This window comes from Diabrotica virgifera, chromosome 10 (assembly GCF_917563875.1).
Source record: "Diabrotica virgifera virgifera chromosome 10, PGI_DIABVI_V3a".
Lineage (NCBI taxonomy): Eukaryota > Metazoa > Arthropoda > Insecta > Coleoptera > Chrysomelidae > Diabrotica > Diabrotica virgifera.
This window is the reverse complement of record NC_065452.1, coordinates 118,673,328-118,698,834: the sequence shown is the minus strand read 5'-3', so window position 1 is coordinate 118,698,834 and position 25,507 is coordinate 118,673,328. Positions and strand designations below refer to the sequence as shown.

General features: G+C 34.1%; 1 protein-coding gene across 4 annotated transcripts in view; it reads right to left on the bottom strand.

Annotated features, from left to right (window-relative positions):
- LOC114330789 (uncharacterized) overlaps positions 1-25,507 on the bottom strand; it is a 214,083-nt gene that overhangs the window by 164,572 nt on the left and 24,004 nt on the right. For 3 of the 4 annotated variants that reach the window (XM_028280197.2, XM_028280195.2, XM_028280198.2), the window contains exon 1: positions 11,810-12,014. The exons of the other annotated variant lie outside the window; for it this stretch is intronic. In XM_028280197.2, coding sequence (XP_028135998.2) covers positions 11,810-11,841 — 32 coding nt within the window. In that variant the 5' untranslated portion in view covers positions 11,842-12,014. Of the gene's footprint in view, positions 1-11,809; positions 12,015-25,507 lie in introns of those variants that run through there. 4 annotated transcript variants of the gene reach the window in all.

Here is a 25,507-nt window from a genome sequence, read left to right as displayed (position 1 = left end):
TCTGAGTAGAATATTATTGTTTAGGGCAGAACAATGGGAGTGTTACGACTAAAACAAGAATACTTTGGATACGGTTTTATGACAGTTTATACCTCGAAAACACACTTCACGTATGAATTATGTATGGTCAAATTGCTTTCCTGTTTCATAGGAAATATCTTTCCTGTTTATACCAAATCATTTAATAATTAAATTCATTAAAAAATTTAAAAAATTAAATTGAAAAAAAAAAGAAAAATTTATATTTAAAAAAATGATAAAGCTATGGGACCCACTGAAATAGCTACAGATCCCAATACCCAAAAAACCCAACGCAATGAAATGTGAAGGTACGTATCCATACGTTGGGGCTCCGTGGAGCTGATAAAATGGATACGGCATGCGCTTCCCTACATATAAACAGCAAGCATCTAAACATTCCGTATATTTATTTGGCACCTAGGAATTTTCTATTGGTTCCTTGCGGCACGCGGACATATTTCAACCAATAGGCGGCGAGGTGCCATTCACGTATACGGAATGTTATTCGGTGCGAAATTCATATACGGAATGTTAAATCTTCGTAGACCGAAAAAGACACTTTTCATTAGAGTCAGTTAAAAGGAGATTGATTAAAATACTTGTTAATGTATTATTATAAAAAATAAAACAATAATTATAGTATTTGGAATGTTATTTGGTGGGAAATTCATATGCGGAATGTTAAATATTCATAGACTAAAAAAGACGACTTTTTATTAAGTCAGTTAAAGACGATTGATTTTAAAATATTTTGTTAATGTATCTTCTTCTTCTTCTTCAGTGCCTTATCCGGTCCGGATGTTGGCGATCATCAAGGCTATCATTGTTTTGTTGACTGCTCTGCGAAACAGCTCCGCGGAGGTTATCCCAAACCATTGTCGGAGGTTTTTCAACCACGAGATACGACGGCGTCCCGGTCCTCTCCTGCCAAATACTTTGCCCTGCATGACGAGTTGAAGAACTCGATATTTTTCTTCGTTCCGCATCACGTGGCCAAGGTACTCAAGCTTACGTTGTTTTACTAAATTAAGCATTTCTTTTTCTTTTGTCATGCGCTGTAGGACCTCAATGTTGGTGACATGCGATGGATGACAGCCCCTAATTCAATACTTTTCCCCCCATCCAAAATGTGCACAACGTCCCTAAAGAAGTTTCACTTCAAATATTTATTTCGTCGAAGCGATGACGGTCGCTTATTTATTACTTTCTCCCCATCCAAATTTAATAATTTTTCCCCATCCAAAAAGTGCACAACGTCCCTAAAGTTTTCACTTCAAAAATTGATTTCGCCGAAGCGATGACGGTCGCTAATTCAATACTTCTTCCCCATCTAAAAAGTGCACAACGTCCCCAAAAGAAGTTTTCACTTTAAAAATTTATTTTGCCGAAGCGATGACGTTCGCTAAGATATTTTCGTTCGATAAGATATTTTTAGTATCCTCTGTAGATCCACATCTCGAAGGCTTCAATCCGCTTTTCAGTGGCTTGCGTCAGTGTCCAGGCTTCAACTCCATACCGGAAGAACGTAGCACCTCACTATCCGCATCTTTGTTCCGAAACCGAGGTCACTGCAGCACAGCAAGGATCTCAGCTTGATAAATGTAGACCGTGCCATTTCAATTCTGGATCTAATCTCTTGAGCGTGCTCTCATTGTGAGTTGAGGGTAGTTCCGAGGTAAGTGAATCTGTCGACTCTCTGGATCTCTTCGCTATCTGCCATTAGTGCCCCGGGATCTAAATTTACACGGCTGACAACCATGAATTTAGTTTTATTAATATTAAGGTTCAGTCCGTATGTTACGCTCACAGTTCTCACACGGTCTAATAAGGCCTGTAGATCATTTAGGCTGGTTGCTAGTAATACAGTGTCATCGGCGTAGCGGATATTATTGATGTATTCATCGTTCACTCGGATTCCCATCTCTAGGTTTGTGAGGGCTACAGTAAAAATTTCCTCAGAGTATATATTGAAAAGAGCACACAGCCCTGCCTTACTCCTCGCATGATCTTCACTTGGTCGGTCAACTGGTCTTCGACCTTGACTTGAGCACGCTGGTTCCAGTATAAATTCATGATGATCCGAATGTCCTCATTTAATCCTATTCTTTGTAGGGCGGTGACCATCTTCTGGTGCTGGCAACGGTCAAATGCCTTGGCGTAGTCAATAACACAAGCATAGACATCACAACTAACATCGCGGCATCTCTGAAATAGAACTTGTAAGGTGAAAAGTGCCTCACGTGTATCCATGGAATCGCGGAATCCAAATTACATTTCACCGACATTTTCCTCGCATTTCTTGTAAATTCTGGCATGTATGATTTTAAGAAAAATCTTAAGTGCATGACTCGTAAGGCTGATAGTCCGGAAATCTTCGCACGTTTTTGCAGATCGTGTTTTTGGTATTGTTACAAACGTTGACAATAGCCATTCCTCTGGGATATTACCTGAATCGTATATGGCGTTGAACAGTTCAGTTAACTCCTTCGTGCTTACTTCACTCATCACCTTAATAAGTTCGACGGGTATTTCGTCTGGACCTGTGGCTTTACCATTCTTAGACTGTTTTAAAGCCGCTTTCACCTCGCTTTCTAGTATTGACGGCCCTGTCATGAAATTTATTTCTGGAAGGTTGCCTCGGTAGTCCCAGAAGAGTTCTTCGATGTACATTTTCCAGGTTACCAGCTTCTCCTTAACTGTCGTCGCCAGGTTCCCGTCTTTGTTTATGAGGAGGTGTGTGTTTCTCCTCTTGTATTGACCAGTGACTTCTCCAATCTTTCGGTGAATATTTATATGATCGTGTTTCACTTGGAGCTCCTCGATTAATTTACATTTTTCTTGCATCCATGTCTCCTTGGCTCTTCGTATTTCTTGGTTAATTGGTCTCTTCTTAATTGTTTGGTTGATTTCTTGGTATTTCTTCGCGTCCCTGTTCTTCATTAATCTCCTTTGATCCATCATCTGCAGAATGTTATCAGTCATCCATTCTTTATTTTTTACTCTTGTTTTCTTTCCCAGATGTTCTTTTCCCGCATTCAGCACGGCGTCTTTCATATAACTCCAGTTTTGTTCTACACTCTGTTCTTGTTGTTTAGCGGTTTCTAGTTTTTCTCTCATTACATCTCTTACGTTCTGACGAACTACGGGGTCTTTTAGAGTGTCATAATCCAGGTTCTGTTTAGGTTTACTTTTGATGAGTTTCTTTAGTTTGAGTTCTACCTGGCCCACTAATCGGTTGTGGTCCGATGAGACGTCTGCTCCTGGGTAGATCTTCACCGAAGTCAAGCTGTTCTTGAACCTTTTGTTAATGAGAATAAAGTCTATTTGGTTTCTGATGATATTGTTGGCTGTATCTGCAGGTGATTTCCATGTGTAAAGTCGTCTCGGGGGAAGTCTAAACCACGTCTTAGCAATAGTAAAATCTTCTTCCCGGCAAAATTGGATTAATGTATATTAAAGAAAATAAAACAATTATTACCTATGTGGAATGTTATTTGATGCTAAATTTATAAATGGAATGGTATGGTATAGCTTTGAGAGACTTTATTATTTCTTTATTTGACTATTTCGCTTTCGCAGAATTTTAATGACTTGCACGTGTTGTATAGTATGTTTAGATTTATGTTTCATTCAGCTATTCAATTCTGTTATTTCTGTTGAATTTTAGGGCTGTGTGCTACCAGACGAAAATAGTCGTCTTTTTTTATCTACGGACATTTAACACATTATATAGAACATATCGTATGAACATATATGAACCAATAGAAAACTCCTAGGTGCAAAATACATATACGGAATGTTTAGATGCAAACCGCAAACCAGCTGAATCGAAGAGGGTGAGCGCCGAGCACCAACGTATCCACTATGTGGAGCCGCTACACGGAGCACCGAGGACCAACGTATGGATACGTACCTTAGGGAATATAGGACAATCAGTTTGATGAACCATGTTTTAAGTTTTCTTGCAAGTGATCCATGAACGTGTCTACAAAAAACAGACGATAGCATAACAAGGAAGCCAACTGGGATTTAGAAAAGGCTTTGGCACTAGAGTCATTATTTACTATGCAAATACTCATAGAACGGTGTCGCGATGACAACTGTGTGTGACGTATTCATGTCTGGTTGACTTTGAGAAAGCATTGGACAAAATACTACACAGAAATAGATGATCAGGATGTGAGAATCATTACAAATTTATACCGATATCAGAAAGCCATAATAAGAGTAGACCAAAAAAATCTAAAGAGATTCCAATAATAAGAGAAGTACGACAAGGATGTATACTATCCCCTCTACTTTTTAATATGTGCTCAGTGTGTGTGTTCTTTCCTATTTCTTCCTTTGATTAAAATATTATCTAAAAAATAGATATATTTGGTATATCAAGACATATTTTCCATGATACGCTGAAACTTTGTCTAGGAGCAGGAGCCAAGAGGGGTTTAGCATGCATTTTTATGTCCCCTCGGCAAAAAATTAATATAAAAACAAAAGTTTAAGTTTTTAATCAAATAGCACGTAACATGATATTTAAAATAACATTTTATATCCTACCAGATTAAAAACTAAAAACAATGGAAAACCTTTTCTGTAAACACCATCCGAGGCTTCTAAGAATGCAATAATAGTGCAGTCATAATTGAAGCGTAAAATAGGTTTTTACCTCCGAAATTTTTTGCTATGAACCGATTTACATGAGATTTTGGAATTAGGCTTATCTTACCCTTAACTTCAAAAGTGATATTCACCCGAACTCCGTTTTCACCCTGGGGGTGGTTGCCACCCCCTTTCGGTGGTGGAAAATCTGTTTGTCAAAATAGCCTCAGTTATCGATAGAAGACCTAATTTTAAGCAAAAAATGTTGTATAAAGTTTTTTCAAAAACCCAACACTTTTCAAGTTATTGGCAATTGAAAATTCGGAATTTTCTCACGATTTTCAACAGTTTTTTGCAAATATCTCCAAAAATATGCATTTTAACGATAATATTATACCAAACAAAATTGTAGCAGGTAAAAAAATGAACAAATTGGTTTTTTAAAGCGTGTTCTAAGTGCAATATTAAGCGAGATATTCAAGATCAAACCGTTTTTTATTTTGTGTGAAATTTAATCGATGTATTCAATGCCATCTAGCGGAGACCAAATAAATTTTATGCATGCTAATGAAAAAGGATTTTATAGTGCTTAAAATAAGCTGTAAAATGAGCACTGTTAAAAGTCTTTTGTACGTAAAATAAGTGAGCTGTAATGAAAAAAAGAGGAACATCTAATGTTTTTTTTTTTAAATCAATGGATTTCATAAGTGCCATTTCCACCAAAATCAAAATTAATCGTATTCTATCTAGAATCAACATCATTCCTACAACTTTTTTCATTATAATATGTAGTGAAAAACCTTTTATTTTGAAACGGTGAAGGGTCAAAAGGCCCGAGAGAGACTGTGGTTGCGCTACCCCGCGCTCTTTAATCAATCATATCTTCGTCAATTTTTGTGTGATAGGAAAAACAGACAAATCAAAATTTTTGTCAAAAGACCTATTTTTAACACTTTTTTACGTATCTTTCATTATTTTTGAGACATTATGAAAAGAAAGTGGTTTTTTTTCTAAATTCGAAATTTATTTTTCTTAAAATCGTGATTTTTTCAACAAATATATGTGTTCCTAAGTATCGAAACTGCTAGAATCCATCAAACTCTTTATATTAAAGTTGATTCTAGACGGAATACAATTAATTTTAATTTTGGTGGAAATGGCACTTATGAAATTCATTGATTTAAAAAAAACATTAGATGTTGCTCTTTTTTTCATTACAGCTCACTCATTTTACCTACAAAAGACTTTTAACAGTGCTGATTTTAAAGCTTATTTTAAGTACTATAAAATCCTTTCTCATTAGCATGCATAAAATTTATTCGCTCTCCGCTAGATGGCATTGAATACATCGATTAAATTTCACACAAAACAAAAAACGGCTTTGATCTACAATATCTCGCTTAATATTGCACTTAGAACACTCTTTAAAAAACCAGTTTGTTCATTTTTTTACTTGCTACAATTTTATTTATTATAATATTATCGCTAAAATGCATATTTTTTGGAGATATTTGCAAAAAAACTGTTGAAAATCGTGAGAAATTTCCGAATTTTCAATTGCCAATAACTTGAAAAGTGTTGGGTTTTTGAAAAAACTTTATACAACAGTTTTTACTTAAAATTAGGTCTTCTATCGATATCTAAGGTTATTTTGAAAAACAAAATTCCACCACTGAAAAGGGGTGGCAACCACCCCCAGGGTGAAAACGAAGTTCGGGTCAATATCACTTTTGAAGTTAAGGGTAGGATAAGCCTAATTCCAAAATTTCATGTAAATCGGTTTATAGTAAAAAATTTCTGAGCTAAAAAGCTTCAATGACTGTAATACAAGCCATGCGGATTCTGAGACTGTAGGAAGATGAGGGAATTTTACAATTTATAATTCACATCCCATCTGCTCAGGCGGTAAATTTACAGCGAGAATGGTTCCCTTAGTACTCCAAATGCAGTAAAAATATAAATTAAAAATGAATAAACATTTTCAATTTCGCTGTACTCTCTGATTGAACTAGATATAATGCGACTGCGGTTTCGGGTTGCAGCGATATTGAAAATATTTATTCATTTTTAATATAAAAACATTACCCGTGTTGAGCTGCCCCCCCCCCCCCCCACTTGCAAAAATTAAAAAACAAATAGCCCTGATTTATGAGCTATTTATGAGCTTTCATATTCCGCAAACTAAAAATTTTGAGCTCGTTCCACTGAGCAGGAATTTAATACTTTAGTGGGGGGGCTGAGTAAGCCCCCCCCCCCCCCCACTACTTAAAAATAGGAATATCGAATCGGTTTTTGCGGCAGAATTACGAGCTATTTATGAGCTCTTGAAATTATATAGTTTCGATTTTTGAGCTCATCCCCTTCACCCCCAAACAACCCTTTAATTGATTTAACTCAAGAGAAAAATGCTGAGAAAACTTAAAATATATCGTATTGCGAATATAATTCCTATAGCTTATATACTCTAAGAATAAACTATTAAATCACGTGTATTTCGATTATTGAGTTACAACCCCTTCGCAAGAAAACCACCCTATCTTCCCGGCTTAAGAGAAAGTTGTACTTAAATGCATTAAATTAATTATTTGGCGACTACATATCATTTAATAATTTATAAGCTTCCAAATTACGCGCATTTAGATCAGTAAATTGCAATTTATTTTGTATAGTGCAGTCACTGAAGGTAAAAATCAACGATTACCTTCAATTTCGGTGAACCTTCATCGATTTTTACGAAAATTGGTCAGTGGTTAGAGGATACCTCAAGAAACAAAGGTGACATGGTACCACCTTGCGCCTTACCCTGAGGGTGGATACCGCCCCTTCTCGGGGGTGAAAATTATTTTATAAAAAATAACTGCACAAATCTATAAAAGAACAAATTATAAGCAAAATTTATTATATAAAGTTATTAAAATAAGTCAATACTTTATAAGTTATTAAAGATCAAAAATTTTAATTATTCGTGAAAAAAATGCATGTTTTGAAGCGGTTTTTCGTAAATCACTGAAAAACTGTAAGTTTTTACAAAAAATTTGATAGTAGTTTATTGAATTGCCAGTTTCTTTCTATAGTGCAGTCACTGAAGGTAAAAATCAACTATGACCTTCAATTTCGGTAAATCTCCATTCATTTTCACGAAAATTGGTGAGCGGATTTTGATGCTACCAACTTTTTCTGTAGCTCATTTTTGATAGGTATTTCTAAGTACTTTGACAAATATTTAGTACCTAAGTGTTATAAAATGCTTATTTTTCCCGTTATTTAACCTTGAATCCTTAGATTTGAACAGTCGCAGAAAAAATATACATTTAATTACCAATAACTTACTTTAAATTAACATTAAAGGGTTTTTCAAGTAAGCAATTTATTATATTTTTTATTAGCTTCAATTTTAGTGATGAAAACTTTTTTGTAAAAACTTACAGTTTTTGAGTTATTTATGAAAAATCGCTTTAAAGCATGCATTTTCTTTCACAAAAATTAAAATATTTGATCTTTAATAACTCAAAAAGTATTGATTTATTAATAACATTATATAACAAATTTTGCTTACAATTTGTCCCTCTCTCGATTTGTGGGGTTATTTTTAATAAAGAAATTTTCACCCCCGAGAAGGGGTGACATATACCCCAGGCTAAAACAGCAAGTTGTTATTGTCAATTCGTGAAAATGAATGGAGATTTACCGAAATCGAAGGTCATAGTTGATTTTTACCTTCAGTGACTGCACTATAGAAAGAAAATGGCAATTCAATAATTGAAATGCGTATATTTTGCGAGCTGATAAATTATTAAACGATATGTAGTCGCCAAATAATTAATTTAAATTATTTTAAGTACAACTCTCTCTTAAGCCGGGAATATGGGATGGTTTTCTTGCCAAGGGGTTGTAGCTCTATAATCGAAAGCCGCGTGATTTAAGAGTTTATTCTTAGAATATAAGCTACACGAATTAAACTACTATTAACTTTTTTGTAAAAACTTGCAGTTTTTCAGTGATTTACGAAAAACCGCTTCAAAACATGCATTTTTTTCACGAATAATTAAAATCTTTGATCTTTAATAACTTAAAAAGTATTGACTTATTTTAATAACTTTATATAATAAATTTTGCTTTTAATTTGTTCTTTTATTGATTTGTGCAGTTATTTTTTATAAAATAATTTTCACCCCCGAGAAGGGGCGGTATCCACCCTCAGGGTAAAGGCGCAAGGTGGTACCATGTCACCTTTGTTTCTTGACGTATCCTCTAACCACTGACCAATTTTCGTGAAAATCGATGAAGGTTCACCGAAATTGAAGGTAATCGTTGATTTTTACCTTCAGTGACTGCACTATACAAAATAAATTGCAATTTACTGATCTAAATGCGCGTAATTTGGAAGCTTATAAATTATTAAATGATATGTAGTCGCCAAATAATTAATTTAATGCATTTTAAGTACAACTTTCTCTTAAGTCGGGAAGATAGGGTGGTTTTCTTGCGAAGGGGTTGTAGCTCAATAATCGAAATGAACGTGATTTAATAGTTTATTCTTAAAGTATATAAGCTATAGGAATTATATCCGCAATACGATATATTTTAAGTTTTCTCAGCATTTTTCTCTTAATTTAAATCAATTAAAGGGTTGTTTGGGGGTGAAGGGGATGAGCTCAAAAATCGAAACTATATAATTTCAAGAGCTCATAAATAGCTCGTAATTCTGTCGCAAAAACCGATTCAATATTCCTATTTTTAAGTATTAAATTCCTGCTCAGTGGAACGAGCTCAAAATTTTTAGTTTGCGGAATATGAAAGCTCATAAATAGCTCATAAATCAGGGCTATTTGTTTTTTGATTTTTGCAAGTGGGGGGGGGCAGCTCAACACGGGTAAAAACATTTACCAAAGCTTAAAATTGTTTGTTTTGAGTTATTCTATAATTTCCATTAGCCAGATTTTCAAAGAGTTTAAAGCTTAATTTTGTTTAAATCTCTTATAAACAAATTAATTCGCAACTTTTTAGTAAAATGTTTAATGTTGAATTGTTATAACTTTTTTATTAATAAAGATAAAGTAATTTTGAAAAGTTTTTTTAAAGCTGAAACAATTACCTATAAAACAAGGGTGTTCTAAAAGTTAATCGCGCCCAATGAAAGTTTAGTTATAATTTTAAAAAGTCCCATCGAATGCCTATTTTGCAATTTTTCACGAAATTTGTTATAACTCCGGTTCTAACAATCGGATCAAAGTTTACTAAAGGCCATTTTGTTCATTTTTTCAAAAGAAACAATTTTTATTTTGGTAAAATTAAATATCTCATAATAGTTCAGAAGATACAATCATTTAAAAAATCAAATTGTTAATATCAAATTATTTGAGGTTTTCAGCCTGGTACCCTCAGCAAAGCAAAAGATCAAGATGCCGAGGAGGCATAAAAGTTAATACCCAACTACCCAACCCCTCAACCCCCCCCCCCCCCGGAATTAATAATCTTATACATATTTATTATTGGCGCACATAATACGGGTAATGGTTTCAATTTTTTTAAAGAAAAAAATGGTACGCCACTCAGATATTTCAAATTAAAAATAATTTTTAAATTCCTCGTTCAATTTGTGACAAAAAATATCACTTGCATATGTTCCGGTAAGTGGGTGTGTGTTGACGGAAACAATGATATAAAATAATATTAATTAAAACGCAAACAGTTGTCAATAATATACTTATTTATTTTTGGTAAAAAAAGGTGTTTTGCTTATATATCTCGTAAGACGGTTTGTTATTGTTTCCGCCCAGCAAGCGAACGATGCCTGGTGGGGTGTGATAACCGACTGAGTGGCTGAAAGAAACCACAGACGCTAATCTGTTTGTGTTTCTACCATCTGACCAGAAGGGCAATAAATTATTTAGATCTGGCGTTTAAAAGTTGAAACATTTCTGCAGTTTTAGGAAACGTCTTCGAATGCATGTCCAAAGTGAGTTCTTGACATAAGGTCTGATAAGGTAATTAATTTATGGGGAATTCAGTTTGTCAAACTGAACACACCAGAAACATATGGTTAAGGATACATTTCGTTTCGTAAAACCGTGCCCTTCTTAGCATCTGGTTTGTATATTACATGTGAATTTATATGACCCATATTATTTCGTTTTGAGAAAAGTTATTAAAAATTAAAATAAAATTAGCAAAAATAGTAATTAAAGCGTATCGCTATACATATTTATTAGAACAATAACAAAAAGTAACACTAATAAAATTTTAAATAGGCCAAAGTTACAAAAAATGTTCAAAATGAGCTCTCTGAAACGTGACACAAGATTCAACTCATAGCCTCATCTCATTGGTTGTCGTATTCGCGCAAATATTCCTAGATTATTTCCTATTGTCTCACACCCGATTATAATTCGAATCGTCATGAGTGGAACACAGTACAGACTTACGAAACCGCCAATACAAAAATCTAGATGATTTAAATCCAGCGATTGAGCAGGCTAATGCTTCGTACGTCTCCTATCTATCCAACGATTTGAATATACTGTCTCTATAACTGATTACGTGCATTAATGGTAAAATGGGCTGGTGCATCACCATCACGAAAAGAATCATTAACTCTTCCTGTAGGAAACGAAGATAAGATTCGCCTGTTAGTCATTTTGGAAGAAAGTATAGGCCGATTGAGTGATTGATATCAATATATCCAAAACAATGAAATGGAAATAAAGATGACCTGATTAGCCCAAACAAAGACAGCCTACCTAGTCTACATGTATGCACAAAAACAGATACTTGGGGATTGTAAAACATGACATTTAAATCCACATGAAATTAAAGAAGAATATCTTACAAAACTAAAGTCATACACTCTTCTAAGTAAAAAAAGTGTATTGGAATTTAATCACTGAAAGTAGTGAATAATCAATGAAAATTTGATAGCAAAATGTCAACAAATAATTGAGAATCCAACGCGTCTGATAGATCTAAGTGTCACTTGGCATATATAAGTATAAACATATATAATAATATGATAGTATTAGTTAAAATTAATAATTGAAATATTATTAGTTATATAAATCACCAGTTTCTTATATTTTAGACATTCTGGAAATTAAGCTTAAAAACCTCAAGAAAAGCATATACTTATGATTTAATGTTCGAAGTAACTGTTGAAGACTTAACAAAATTTTACGATAAAGAAAAATCTTACCATCCACATAGCTGCCAAACACAGGAGAGCATCTCAAACTATAGTATTTACAAAATTTGAATACGTCAACTGTGAAGCATATCATATCACACACAATTGTTGAATAATTGGCTTTTTAAGGCCACTGGTAGGACGGCCGTTTGAAAAATCCTACATTTTTGACCCCACCATACTTATACAACCATTTCCGTACACAAAGCGAACAGAAATGTCGGGAACGGAGTTAGAAGGACTATGTAGATAGAGGTGAGCGATATTTCAGGACCTATGATTCCTTCACTGATATTACGAAATCACGGATCACAAATTAAAGATTGATGCGACTCATCACATATACACTTAGAAGATCCTACCTTGCTAAATACTACTGTTAAATGTTATAAATATAAAAAATGCGAAGAAGATATGGGTCCGGAACAATTGGGCTTTCGAAACGGTATAGGAACTCGAGAAGCTTTGTTCAGTTTCATTGTTCTCATGCAAAAGTGTCGGGATCAACAAAAAAATGTCTGTTTGTGCTTTACCGATTATGAAAAGGCTTTTGACAAAGATAACACGATCAGCTAATAGAATGCTTGCAAAGAAAGAACCTGGATCCAAACGACATTAATACAATACGTGAACTCTACTGGAACCAAGACGCCTCTGTCAGAACCGAAATGGGTGATACTGAAACCATAAACATCCAGAGAGGAATTAGACAAGGTTGTATACTATCACCATTAATATTCAACTTGTACTCAGAGGAAATCTTTGCACGAGCTCTAGATGAAGCACAAGGAGAAATAAAAGTCAATGGAAAAATCGTGAACAACTTCAGGTACGCCGATGATGGAGTACTGATTGCTGGCAGTGAAGAAGATCTAACAAATTCTGTTAACCAAAGTAGTGCGAGAAGGAGAACTACATGTAGAACTACATGTGAATGTAGAAAAAACTAAAACAATGGTAATTTCAGAAAAACACACACTAGTTATAAACATACTAGTCAACAACAATCTCGTTGAACAAGTGAAAAAGTTTAAGTACCTATAACCTATACCTTATAGGATGTTGGATACATGAAACCTTAGAACAAGAACAAGAAGTTAAATGTAGAATACAACAGACAAGAAACACGTTCTTAAAGATGCGACAGTTACTCACTACCCGTAATCTTGATCTGTCCCCACAATATCGCATGATAAAGTGTTATGTATAGGTACATATAGTGTACTATTACACAGCATGGAAGCTTGGACGTTAACAGTCAGCTCGTTACGACGTTTAGAGAGCTTTGAGATGTGGGTATTTCGTCATATGCTGAAAATTCCATGTACCGACCACGTTAGAAATGAAGAAGTTAAAGCGTATGAATAGAGAACGTGAACTCACAGAAATTTTCAAGAAACGCAAAACATCTTATCTGGGACACATATTTAGAGACGACAGGTATAACCGCCTCAGTCCATAGGTCCAGCCAGCTGGACAATGTTTACTAATTTATTACACGGTGACTATTCGGGTTGGGAATCGCTGCGTCCTATATTGCAGCATATTGGACTTCCTATTTATCAGTCAAATTTACTCATTTGAAAAATTCGACAACAGCGCCTACCTCGGTAGTTTGTTGTTACATGTGGTGAAACTTTTTAAGTTATAATGGTGGCTCCACAAAAATACAGTAAGTTGTAGTGTTTTTCTGTACTTTAAAGTATTGATTGTTTTTAATGTATGTTACTTGATTGGGACTTAGTTAGCCAAATATGTTACCATACTCACATTTTTTAAGTTTAGTTACAGATAGTAAAAGGATATTGATAGAATAGAAAGTGCATTGGGGCTATTTTGACAGATAACGATTTTTTCGTCAGTGAAGATAGCGATAATGATCAAAGGAAATGGATTTACATGAATTTAAGCTGTATGTTGGAAGGTCACTAGCTCTAGGTGGTAAGCTTGCAAGTGGGAGACAAGCTAGTGCGTTTATTTCAAGAAAACCGGAGACATCTGAAGATGAAGTGCCCATAATTTCTGTAAAAAGATCTACAGTTTTCCAGTTACCGCCTATAGATGTAAGAAAAACCAGTAATAACCATTTGCCAATATGCTCTGTCAGAAATAGAAATTCGTATCCCGTTGCCTCAACCTCTTGAATGCACTAAGAAGACGAGATTCTTTTGTACAAAATGCAAAATGTATGTGTATTTCTCCTGAACCAGAATGTTTTTTCAGTTTCATACTTAAATTATATGAAAGCTAAGTCCTGATGTCCATTATGCTGGACCTGTCATATTATGTCTGTCAAATAATTTTTTTAAAGTTTTTATAGATTTTCGTTTATTGTTTTCACAAATGAGGAGAGAAAATAGAAAATATTGTTAAAATAATAAAAACTTTTTTCTTGGGGCTGAAGAGGATAACTTCCTTCATCTTATTATAGAAGGAAAAATATAAGGCAGATGCGGCCCGGGTAGACAACAAATGACCTGGCTGCGCTGCGCAACATCAAAGAATGGACAGGATTAGACTTTTCAAAGTTTAAATACGAAAAGCCCAAAATAGAGAAGACTTCGCAGAAGTCATCACCAATCTTCGCTAAAAAGACGGCACCTAAAGAAGAAGAAATGTTATTGCAAAAGAACATATCTCGTTATTTGCAAACGACAGGCTTTAGTCTTAGATTTCGTCTATTGTATTATTTTTCCGGGAATGAGAGAATGAAAAGGGTGTGCATGCTAACCAAGAAAGTTAGATGTTTAATATATATCTTCTTCTTCTTCTTCTTGACTGACTTTACAACTCGGGGTGAGTCTTCGCCGCATCAACTATAACCTCTCATCTTCTACGATCTTGCGATTCCATTTCCCATGTTTGTACCACAATCCTAGATAATTCGGCTTCAACGTCATCCTTCCATCTTTTTCTAGGAGGGCCTACTGATCTTCAAAACACTGTCTTTAACACTCTGTCTTCCTCTGATATTACCACATGACCTGCCCAACTTATCCGGTTAGCTTTTATATGTCTGACGATGTTTTCAGAATCACAAATTCAGCATTGCGGCGTCTTCTTCACTCTCCTGTCAATTCATCTCTTTGAGGGTCAAATATCGTTCTGAGAACCTTCCTTTCAAACACCAGCAGCGTAATTATTTCCCGCTGATGTAAAGTCCATGTTCCACTTATATATGTAACAACTGGACGAATAATAATTGACATTCTGCAGTCTTAATTTAGACTGTCCTAGCAGCTTAGCTCTATTCGCCTCAGCATTCCTTGCTGAGACCTCTTTTTCTATGTGGTTGTCATCTATGATTATAGCCCCCAGATATTTGAACTCTTTTACTACTTCGAAGCTGTGATTATTAATAGTTGTGTTCTGCCTAATTGTTGATCTTGGATTTTTAGGTCAGACTACATGTTTCCTCCTAGAGTTGTTAAAAGACATCTCTCACGTCTTTTGTAGAATGAGCGACTGCTTCTAGATCATCAGCAAATAAGGCCAACAAGAGTTTTGATCCTTGATTCGCAAATCTCCCTGTCAGCTCAGATGATATTTTACTTATTGCATATTCTAAGGCCAGATTGAATAGCAACGGTGATAAGGGGTCTCCTTATGTAAGTCCTGATGTTATACTAAATGGCGTTGATGTTGTTTCCTATCTTTATCTGTGTATGAGTCTGACACATTTGAGTTTTTTTTACACACACAAATTTTCCTGATATTTCCATTTCTAGCATTGCTAACAACAGTCTGCTCCTGCTCCTGTTTATGGAATCATATTATGATGCTTGCTGTTTAATATACATATATCTATATTATCGACGATTTCTCTCTTAAAGGAAGGAGATAAGCAACGTGAATCAGCTTTTTATTTTCCTAGTATTCACGAATATGTTCTGCAAAAGGACATTTTTGTTCTTCTGACTTATTTTGGTCTGTATTGTTTCTGCTTAGTTTGCTCTGGCGTTACGTTCCATTTATCTACTTTGTCTCTGAAGGTGTTTTTATCAGTGATGTCTGTTTCATTTATACATGCGTCTTATCGAATTTCAGATATCCAGGTTGTTGGTTTCTTGAGAGGAGTTATGTACTCCAATATTTTTGTGAGTATAACAGTATTTTTGTAAAAAAAAACAAGAATATAATGAAAATATCATAAATGTAAACGGAGACTTTCTGACCGAACTCTGCAGCATAAACTAAAATACGAACAATACAGCACAAGGATAAAAGTCGAAAGCTTGCAGGATGACTCCACAAGACACCTATTCCAGAAAAGAATAACAGAAGGAAGGAGAAACACAGAAAGTGATGGAGATGAAGAGAGCTGGGCAAAAATTAAGTCTAATATCTTAAACTCATCCAAGGAAGTTCTTGGTGAAAGAAATATAAATAAAAGAACAATAAATTGTTCCCAAGGCGAAGAATTTCATGATAGAAGTGAAAGAAAATGTACAGAAAGAAAAAAAAGCTTACCTTATACATTTAAGAATACATGTCAATCAAAACACAAGAGGCATATGAAAATTACAATATGTACAATACGAAACGAAACACATGCACTTGTAAAAATAATAAAAAATGATCACTGGGAACGTTTTTCGAAGGAATGGAAAATTACTTTTATGGTCTGGAAAAGTAAATATGGCAATTTATAAGTGGTACCAGAACGGATGTAAAGGAATTATCAGTCATACAGCAAATTACTGAGAAATCACTAGAGTTTAATAAAACACCATCTCTGTATCTGATTGACTTGAATAAAGCATTTGATAGAGTACGACTCAAAGATGTAATCAATCTTCTGTATAATAGAGAAGTTCCAGTAAATATAAAAACTATTGAAAACATCTACCAAAACAACAAAATGGAAGTCAGAATAGATCGACAATTTACAGAAACAGGCGAAATAAGACAGGAGGGGACTCGATAAGTAGTATGCTCTTCAATTTAATCTTTAACGAAATCATCAAAAGTGCCAACAACGGGAGAGGATACAGAATTATAAACAAAGAAGTAAAAATATTCTGTTACTTAGACGACGCAATATTGATAGCTCAAGATGAAGACCGTCTGCAAAAACTAGTATGCAGATTTAACATAAGAGCAAAATTATTTAAAATGACAATCTGATCTTAGAAAACTAAAACCCTAGTAATCAGCAAATAACCAAGCAGATGTAAAATAGAGAGTTGGACAAAGAAGTGAGAGATAAAGTACAAAAGGTAAATAGACTGACAGGATGCCGTAATAACCAGTGCCGGATTAACCATTAGGCAAAGTAGGCAGTTGCCCAGGGGCCTCGACCCCAAAGGGGGCCGCGCAGGGCCCAAAGCGAAAAATAATAATTAGAATTAAATAAGAACTATAAATCATACTTATGTTGAAAAATTCAAATATCGCGCAACACCATAAAAGTGATGGTGGACGTATAAAATTACATTACAGTGCATACTTTTATTCACATAGAAAGTCTATGCTGTGAGAATAAATCACTAATAAATGCCCTTTGGTAGAAGAAACAGTATTACAGATGGAAATAAGAAAAAAGAGTGGAGCAGAAAACGCAAGAAAAAGCAGGGGAAAGAAAAGATTCTTAAGCAAGATCTAAAACAGAACCAAAACTTATTTAAACTCAGTTTCACACAGAAATCCATAGCTAGTGAAGCTGAATGAAAATACACGTGATGAAAAAACATGTAAAGACAGTTCTATTCCAGTTCAAGAAGTTAAAGAACCAGAAACCACAACTAAGATAGAAATTGAAGTTAAAGATAAATTGGGTCCTAAATTCGGAAAACGACATAGGATTACGAAATACAATAAATGAAGAAGTACGGAAATTTTGGATTGGAAAAGGTCGTCATAATGTAAAAACTTTGAAGGAAGTTTTTCAGCATAAAAAAAGAAATTTTAAAGGCATTACCTACCATTTTTACACAATCTACGGTTTTTCGAAAACATACCAGTGGAACAAAAATTAAAAGAGATTGGCTAACGTATTCTCCCTCAAGTGGAATATCATATTTTGGGTTTGTTCAGTCCGTGTACAACTTTTTGTCAGCCGCTACCCACCATTGGGAAGTTACGATCAAATGCTAAAATAAAACTCCACTAAGCGATCACATTTCGCCACGATCTAGTCCTTAAAAGATCAAGCAGCACAGATGGACTGCAAGGACACATGCAACAAGACCTTTGTCTAAAGGTTACAACGCTTTCAAATCTGCTCTTCATACTCTTACTGAAGACACTAATCAGAAAGCTGAAACAGTTCATGAGGCTAAGTGTTTGTTGAAAGAAATGTCAAAAAAGAAACATTCATAATCAATTAGTTTTGGTCAACAATTTTAGAACGCTGTCAGTAAATCATTACAAAGAGTGAACGTCAAACTGCAGTTCAGCTTCTAAATTCACTTTTGGAGCTCTTAAAATACCAAAGAGATAGGTACTTAATTTTGCTTACTGTGAGCAGAATGCCTGAATATTTCGACTCGAGTAAACAAAAAGCGAGCAAGAAAACTACATTTTGATGATGCTAATTCCAATAAAATTTTTCTACAGGATGGACAAAAGTTAAAGGTTGAAATGTATATACCAATGTTCGACAAGATAATAACTGAGCTGAGTCGTTTGACAGTGTACGGGTCAGTGAACTTAGTATTTGGTCTTTTGCGTTTTTCCAAAATTGAGTGAATAAAGAAGTGTGCTTCAAAACTACAGGAAAACTATCCTGATGATATTGAATCTGAACTTGAAGATGAACTAGAGCAGTTTAAATATTTTATAGCCCAGCTTCAAGACTTATAGGTAATAGTATATTATGCAACGAGCATTTAATGATAATCATTATGAAGCGAGTATGAGGGATACGAAACGAGCCGTATGCGGCGAGACCGTATGCGGTATAGAGTACGAGCTTCATAATGACAATTAAATGCAAGTTGTATACACTATTTTTTCTATGATCATTCTTAACAAAAAATATATTCAAATTTATTAATTTTGTAACACAAACAAATTAAGTAGTTTGTCAGTTTGACAGTTTGTCAGAGAACTGTTTGAGAACTGTCAAAACGTATGTATTTGACTCGCCATTGGTCACTGCGCGTGTACCACCTTTATCGCGATTTTATTGGTTAAAAATCTGTATCTTAATGAAAATCTGTATCATAATGAAGTAGTTCATTATGATACAGGTAGTGACATCATAATTGATATATTAGGTATAGTATGAGAATAGAAAAAGCAATTTATTCCTGCTTCACAGTAATTTTGGGTTACCTATATCGCAACAGGTGAACAGACATTTTCAAAAATGAAAATGATTAAAAATGGAGAAAGTCTGGGGCCTCATAGCTTTAATTGTCTAGGGGCCTCAAGATTCTTAATCCGGGTCTGGTAATAACATTAAAATGCGAAACGAGCTTATTTAGACTCAAACGAAATCAAGAATTTGAAAGCCAGTGTAAGACCAATAATGACATATGCATCAAAACAAGACCCGACACAGCCACAACACAAAGACTACTGGAAAACGGCAGAGACGAGAGTACTGAGAAGAACTACAGGAAATTTACAGAAAAATTACAAAATAGCAATCGACGGAAGAAGTATCGGACGATTGTGCAAAAGACGGAGTGACAACTTTCCATAAAGGTATCAATCTGCTAAAGAGCAAGCAGAGTTGCTTATAAAAAGGAGGAAGAAGAAGTTAGGAATATGTCCAAATTTTCCGATTTATCACTTATTTATTTCATGTTTTTTAATCCATTTGCAGAAGCTCAATGGTTTTTCTATGCCTTCTTCTATTTTGTTGTTCTGAAGCTATTTCCTTGTGGCATTTTTATAATTAAGAATTTTCGATGGGAAATAAGCCACAATTTTACCAAAAAATGAATTTATTAACGTTTCGACGCTTAAGTCGGGTGTCGTTGTCAAAATACAAAATAATACTAAATAAACAAAAATGTTGTTGCTTAGTAAAAAATTCTTCTAATAATTTATTTAATCTGACTCATTTATATCGGTAATTCAGGCATGTATTATACATTTTAAAGTAGAAGACTTTAAAATGATATTGCCAATATTGATGAGTTGCGTTCCTGGGACGACTTTATTAAAAGATAGTTCATTCGATTACATGAAATCAACCCCAACTCAAGAATATCCGCCACAAAAAATCATAGCATGTGATCTGTCTTTAAAAAGACAACCAAATGCAACGATGGCAGTAAAATTCTCGCGCTAGAGATTCCATAGTAAATCACGAGGGAAAACCAGGAAAAAACCTCGTGATACTCTCCCGACATCGTAAGTATTTGGGCTTACATTTAGTTTACTCTCAAAACTAATACCAAATTCTGACTTTAATGTATATATGCTATTTTAAATTATAAATAATATTAATAATACATAGATATTATATAAATAATACCATTCGTATTGCGAACAATCAAAGCATTTGTTGAAAAGCCGACAGAAGTTAGATCGTGGTGCGCCGTGTGCGAGCCGTTTGTGTGCCACTTGAAAACACGTACTAATCTAACACATATGCTGCGCGCGAGCGGCTCGCACACCGAGCAGAGCGCATATGTATACCCGCCTTTAGGTTTAGTTTTAGATAGAATAGATCTCAATGTGTTTGTTGTTTTGAATGTTGTTGAAATGTTGAATGTATTTCCTATTGTTTTAAGTTTCTCGGATAGTCCTTTTATATTTTTAAATATAAAAATTGTATATTTAACATTTCAACAACATTCAAAACAACAAACACATTGAGATCTATTCTATCTAAAACTAAACCTAACAATCAACAAGAAAGAACAAAGAATTGTATTTATAAAATACCTTGTGAATGCGAACAATTTTATTTAGGTGAAACATCAAGACCATTAGACGTTAGAATAAGTGAACATCAATCTTATATTAAAAATAGAGAATTTGATAGATCTCAAATATGTCAACATGCATGGGATAATGAACATAGAGTTCAGTGGAGAGATTCAAGTATAGTCCTAAAAGAAACAGATAGTAAAAAGAGAAAAATCAAAGAAGCGGCTCTAATTATGCTAAATGAAAACAATTGTATCGCAAATTCCTCGGTAGAATGCAGTAGGATGTGGTTACCCATACTAAAAGAGGAAGTCGATAGAAAGAAAATACCACGATTAGTAAGTCATTAACGTCGAGTTAGTACATATTTTATATATTAGTATTATTTACATAATATCTATGTACATATTATTAATATTATTTATAATTTAAAATAGCATATATACATTAAAGTCAGAATTTGGTATTAGTTTTGACAGCAAAACTAAATGTAAGCCCAAATACTTACGATGTCGGGATAGTATCACGAGGTTTTTTCCTGGTTTTCCCTCGTGATTTTCTATGGAATCTCTAGCGCGAGAATTTTACTGCCATCGTTGCATTTGGTTGTCTTTTTAAAGAGAGATCACATGCTATGATTTTTTGTGGCGGATATTCTTGAGCTGGGGTTGATTTCATGTAATCGAATGAACTATCTTTTAATAAAGTCGTCCCAGGAACGGAACTCATCAATATTGGCAATATCATTTTAAAGTCTTCTACTTTATAATGTATAATACATGCCTGAATTGCCGATATAAATGAGTCAGATTAAATAAATTATTAGAAAATGTTTTTACTAAGCAACAACATTTTTGTTTCTTTAGTATTAATTTGTATTTTGACAACGACACCCGACTTGGGCGTCGAAACGTTAATAAATTCATTTTTTGGTAAAATTGTGGCTTATTTCCCATCGAAAATACTTAATTCTTCTATTTTGTTAATTTTTCTGATCTAGTTCACCATTCCCTGCGTTTTTTACTATATTACCTTAGTTTTCATTCTTCTCTGACAGAGTGAGAATGGATGTGATTCGAACATCACAGAATCGTCCATCTCTAACGGCACCTTGGCTAGGGGTGCATAGCGTCGGCGTCGTCTTGTTAGGGCTTTTACCCTACATAGGACAAATCAGAGGCGTCTACAAACGAGGAAAAGCGGAATATAGATTTGACACACTTTCAGGCTAAAACAAACAAGTGTCTTTATGAAAGCTTTTTACTCCCATAGAAAATAATAAACTGAAAGTAAAAGAAACTGATGAGAGTGATGAGGCACGAGCATATGTCATCTTTTATTAATGAAACAATCTACTGAACAATATAATGGAAAACTTTTATGGGCAATAAATAACAATTATTGTTCAGACACGACACGACAATACCTGGAGAAATTAACAAATAAATATATAACCAAATATACAAAAAATGTGAAGAACAAGTATCATGGACACAATTTGGATTCCGCGATGTCTTAAGCAAAGCTGGAAAAATTAGATTAGTGAGATGTTATGTTCTCTACTCTTTTGTATGGTGTCGAAGTTTGGACTTTAACGGATAGGTGCATTAATCAAGAAACTGGAAGCCTTTGAAATCTGGGTGTATCGGAGAATGGTACGAATAAGTTGGGTGGATAGAGTTCGTAACGAAGTTGTTTTGTATCGGAAAAGTTACGGAAGTCGTCAGAACCGTTAAAAATCGCAAACTTGAATATTTTGGCCATGTTATGCGACACCCAGAGAGATATAATATACTCCGTTTAATAATACACGGCAAGGTCCGAATGAGAACAAATGGTGAGGTCAAGCAGATGTATAGAGTGTTGCCAATCGGCGGATAATTATCCGATTTGCGTACCTTTTTGAGAGTTGTCGTATCTTCTTCGTACCTTTAAATAAATTGGATATTTGCGTATATTTTTCAGTGTATCCACCATCTACTAAATATTTCTCATCCATATATTGCCAACACCAACAATACATTAATTTTGGTTCCACCCAAATTTTTATACTGGATGAATGTTAGTGACATCCGACATCCGATACTTTTCATCTTTTGACAAAAGGGACATGTGCCAATTCTTTTGTTTAGAATTTAAATGCACAAGTGCCTCCACTTAAGGCATATTAATCCAATTCAAATTTCAGAAACCGTCTGCCCTCCGATGTTATTTATGAGTTTTTAGTTTTTAGTCTTTAAACTTATGAAAGCTAATTCACGCACGATTTAGTTTTATTTTCATTTTATGTAGTGCAGTGCTTAAAAGTAAACGTCTGTTTGAAATAATCTTTAAACGTATTCATTTTTTTCGAATCCTGAGAAAACTAATAAATATTTTTGAAAAATATGAAAGCAGAATGAAAGAATACATTATTACCGAGGGCCGAAAGTCCGTTAAAATAAACAAAATGTTTCTTTTGAATGAGATAGTTGAAATTAAAAATCACACTCAATATTCTCTTTTTCTTTCACTCCTATAACTTATTATAATAAAAATTATCTTCAGGGATTTTCGGCCCTCGGTAATAATGTAATATTTCATTCTGCGTTTAAATTTTTAAATACATATTACTTATTAGATGTAGTAATGAAACACAGACTTACTCACAATCATTTAATTATACTTTGACGACCGGTTTCGATCTCTACATTATACAGATCATCTTCAGGTCGGCGTTACAAGTAGTTAAATGCTACAATAAAGAAAACCAGAGTTAGAACATCTGGTTGCACAAGTGTTAACAGAAAGCCAAATTCGAAACAATTTTTGAAATAAAGGTTTTCAACTGTTGACATTTCAGATTATTGACACCTACAAATGCACACCTATGAGTTAAAATGCTCATTAGCATGTATGAGCAAATCGGTGCATGTAGTTTATGAGTATGTGTTGAAATTTAAGTTATTAACCATTAAAAAACAAATTAAACCATTAAAACAAAATAAATTAAACCATTAAGCAAACTTAAATATGCATCCAAATTCAAAATAGTAATAACAAATAGATAGTAATATTGTTCAAACCTACTTACATGCCGTTACAAGGAATGCGTTGCCACTTAGTTATCATATTAATTCGTCCAACTTATGCTAATTGGTTTGCTGGTAGGGTTATACGGTGAACAGACATGTTACGCAGGTCAAAACAAAGTAAATTTTTGAATTTGGAAAGGATCCTGAAGGAAGGTGCGTGCTGTGAAACAGGTGATGTCTTGTTAGAATGGAGAAAGACAATGCTCAAGTGGTTGTGTATTGAATGTAGCCAGGTATGGGATCTTATTGTAGACACTTGTACAAATGTGATGGTCTTAGCTCGTAGATGTTTTACGATACGGGCAGAGGTCAAAGCATAGGAAATGACAAATAGGAAATTATTATAATAATTAACTTGAATTATAATGTCTTGTTCCCGGTCAAATGACTAAGGGATGTCATAAATTTAATAAACTTCAAAAACCAAACTTCAATTTAAGAAATAAAAAATAAGATATTCAGTGAATTGGGGAAATGTAGTGCTACCTCCTATTTTTTGTCACTTATTGTTTTGTCTTTGTGCTTTTTAATCCTGTGTGTTACGTGTTAATTTATTTATTTATTTTTAAAAAATATTCTCAAGTAAGTGCCAACACCCTACCAATATCTTTTCTTTTCTTTGGACATATTTCTTTAAACAATAGCTCAAACAAAATAACCCTGGTTTTTCTAAGTTTTTTCTAATCTTTTTACTATTTACTTTTACATTTCTTAACCAATATTTTTGATAATTTTACTACTTTTTCATTTAATTAACTTTCTTTCTTATAATTTCTATGCAGTTCATAGATTTCAAAGTGTCTGGCACCTATAAGTTTATTAAATTTATGACATCCCTTAGTCATTTGACCGGGAACAAGACATTATAATTCAAGTTAATTATTATAATAATTTCCTATTTGTCATTTCCTATGCTTTGACCTCTGCCCGTATCGTAAAACATCTACGAGCTAAGACCATCACATTTGTACAAGTGTCTACAATAAGATCCCATACCTGGCTACATTCAATACACAACCACTTGAGCATTGTCTTTCTCCATTCTAACAAGACATCACCTGTTTCACAGCACGCACCTTCCTTCAGGATCCTTTCCAAATTCAAAAATTTACTTTGTTTTGACCTGCGTAACATGTCTGTTCACCGTATAACCCTACCAGCAAACCAATTAGCATAAGTTGGACGAATTAATATGATAACAACTAAGTGGCAACGCATTCCTTGTAACGGCATGTAAGTAGGTTTGAACAATATTACTATCTATTTGTTATTACTATTTTGAATTTGGATGCATATTTAAGTTTGCTTAATGGTTTAATTTATTTTGTTTTAATGGTTTAATTTGTTTTTTAATGGTTAATAACTTAAATTTCAACACATACTCATAAACTACATTCACCGATTTGCTCATACATGCTAATGAGCATTTTAACTCATAGGTGTGCATTTGTAGGTGTCAATAATCTGAAATGTCAACAGTTGAAAACCTTTATTTCAAAAATTGTTTCGAATTTGGCTTTCTGTTAACACTTGTGCAACCAGATAATGTTCTAACTCTGGTTTTCTTTATTGTAGCATTTAACTACTTGTAACGCCGACCTGAAGATGATCTGTATAATGTAGAGATCGAAACCGGTCGTCAAAGTATAATTAAATGATTGTGAGTAAGTCTGTGTTTCATTACTACATTTAATATGGACTCACATATGCAACCCATTCAATACTACTTATTAGCTTTCTCAGGACCCGAAAAAAATAATGCATTTCAAAAGCATTGACCGGAAATTTTGCGCCTATGCTATTA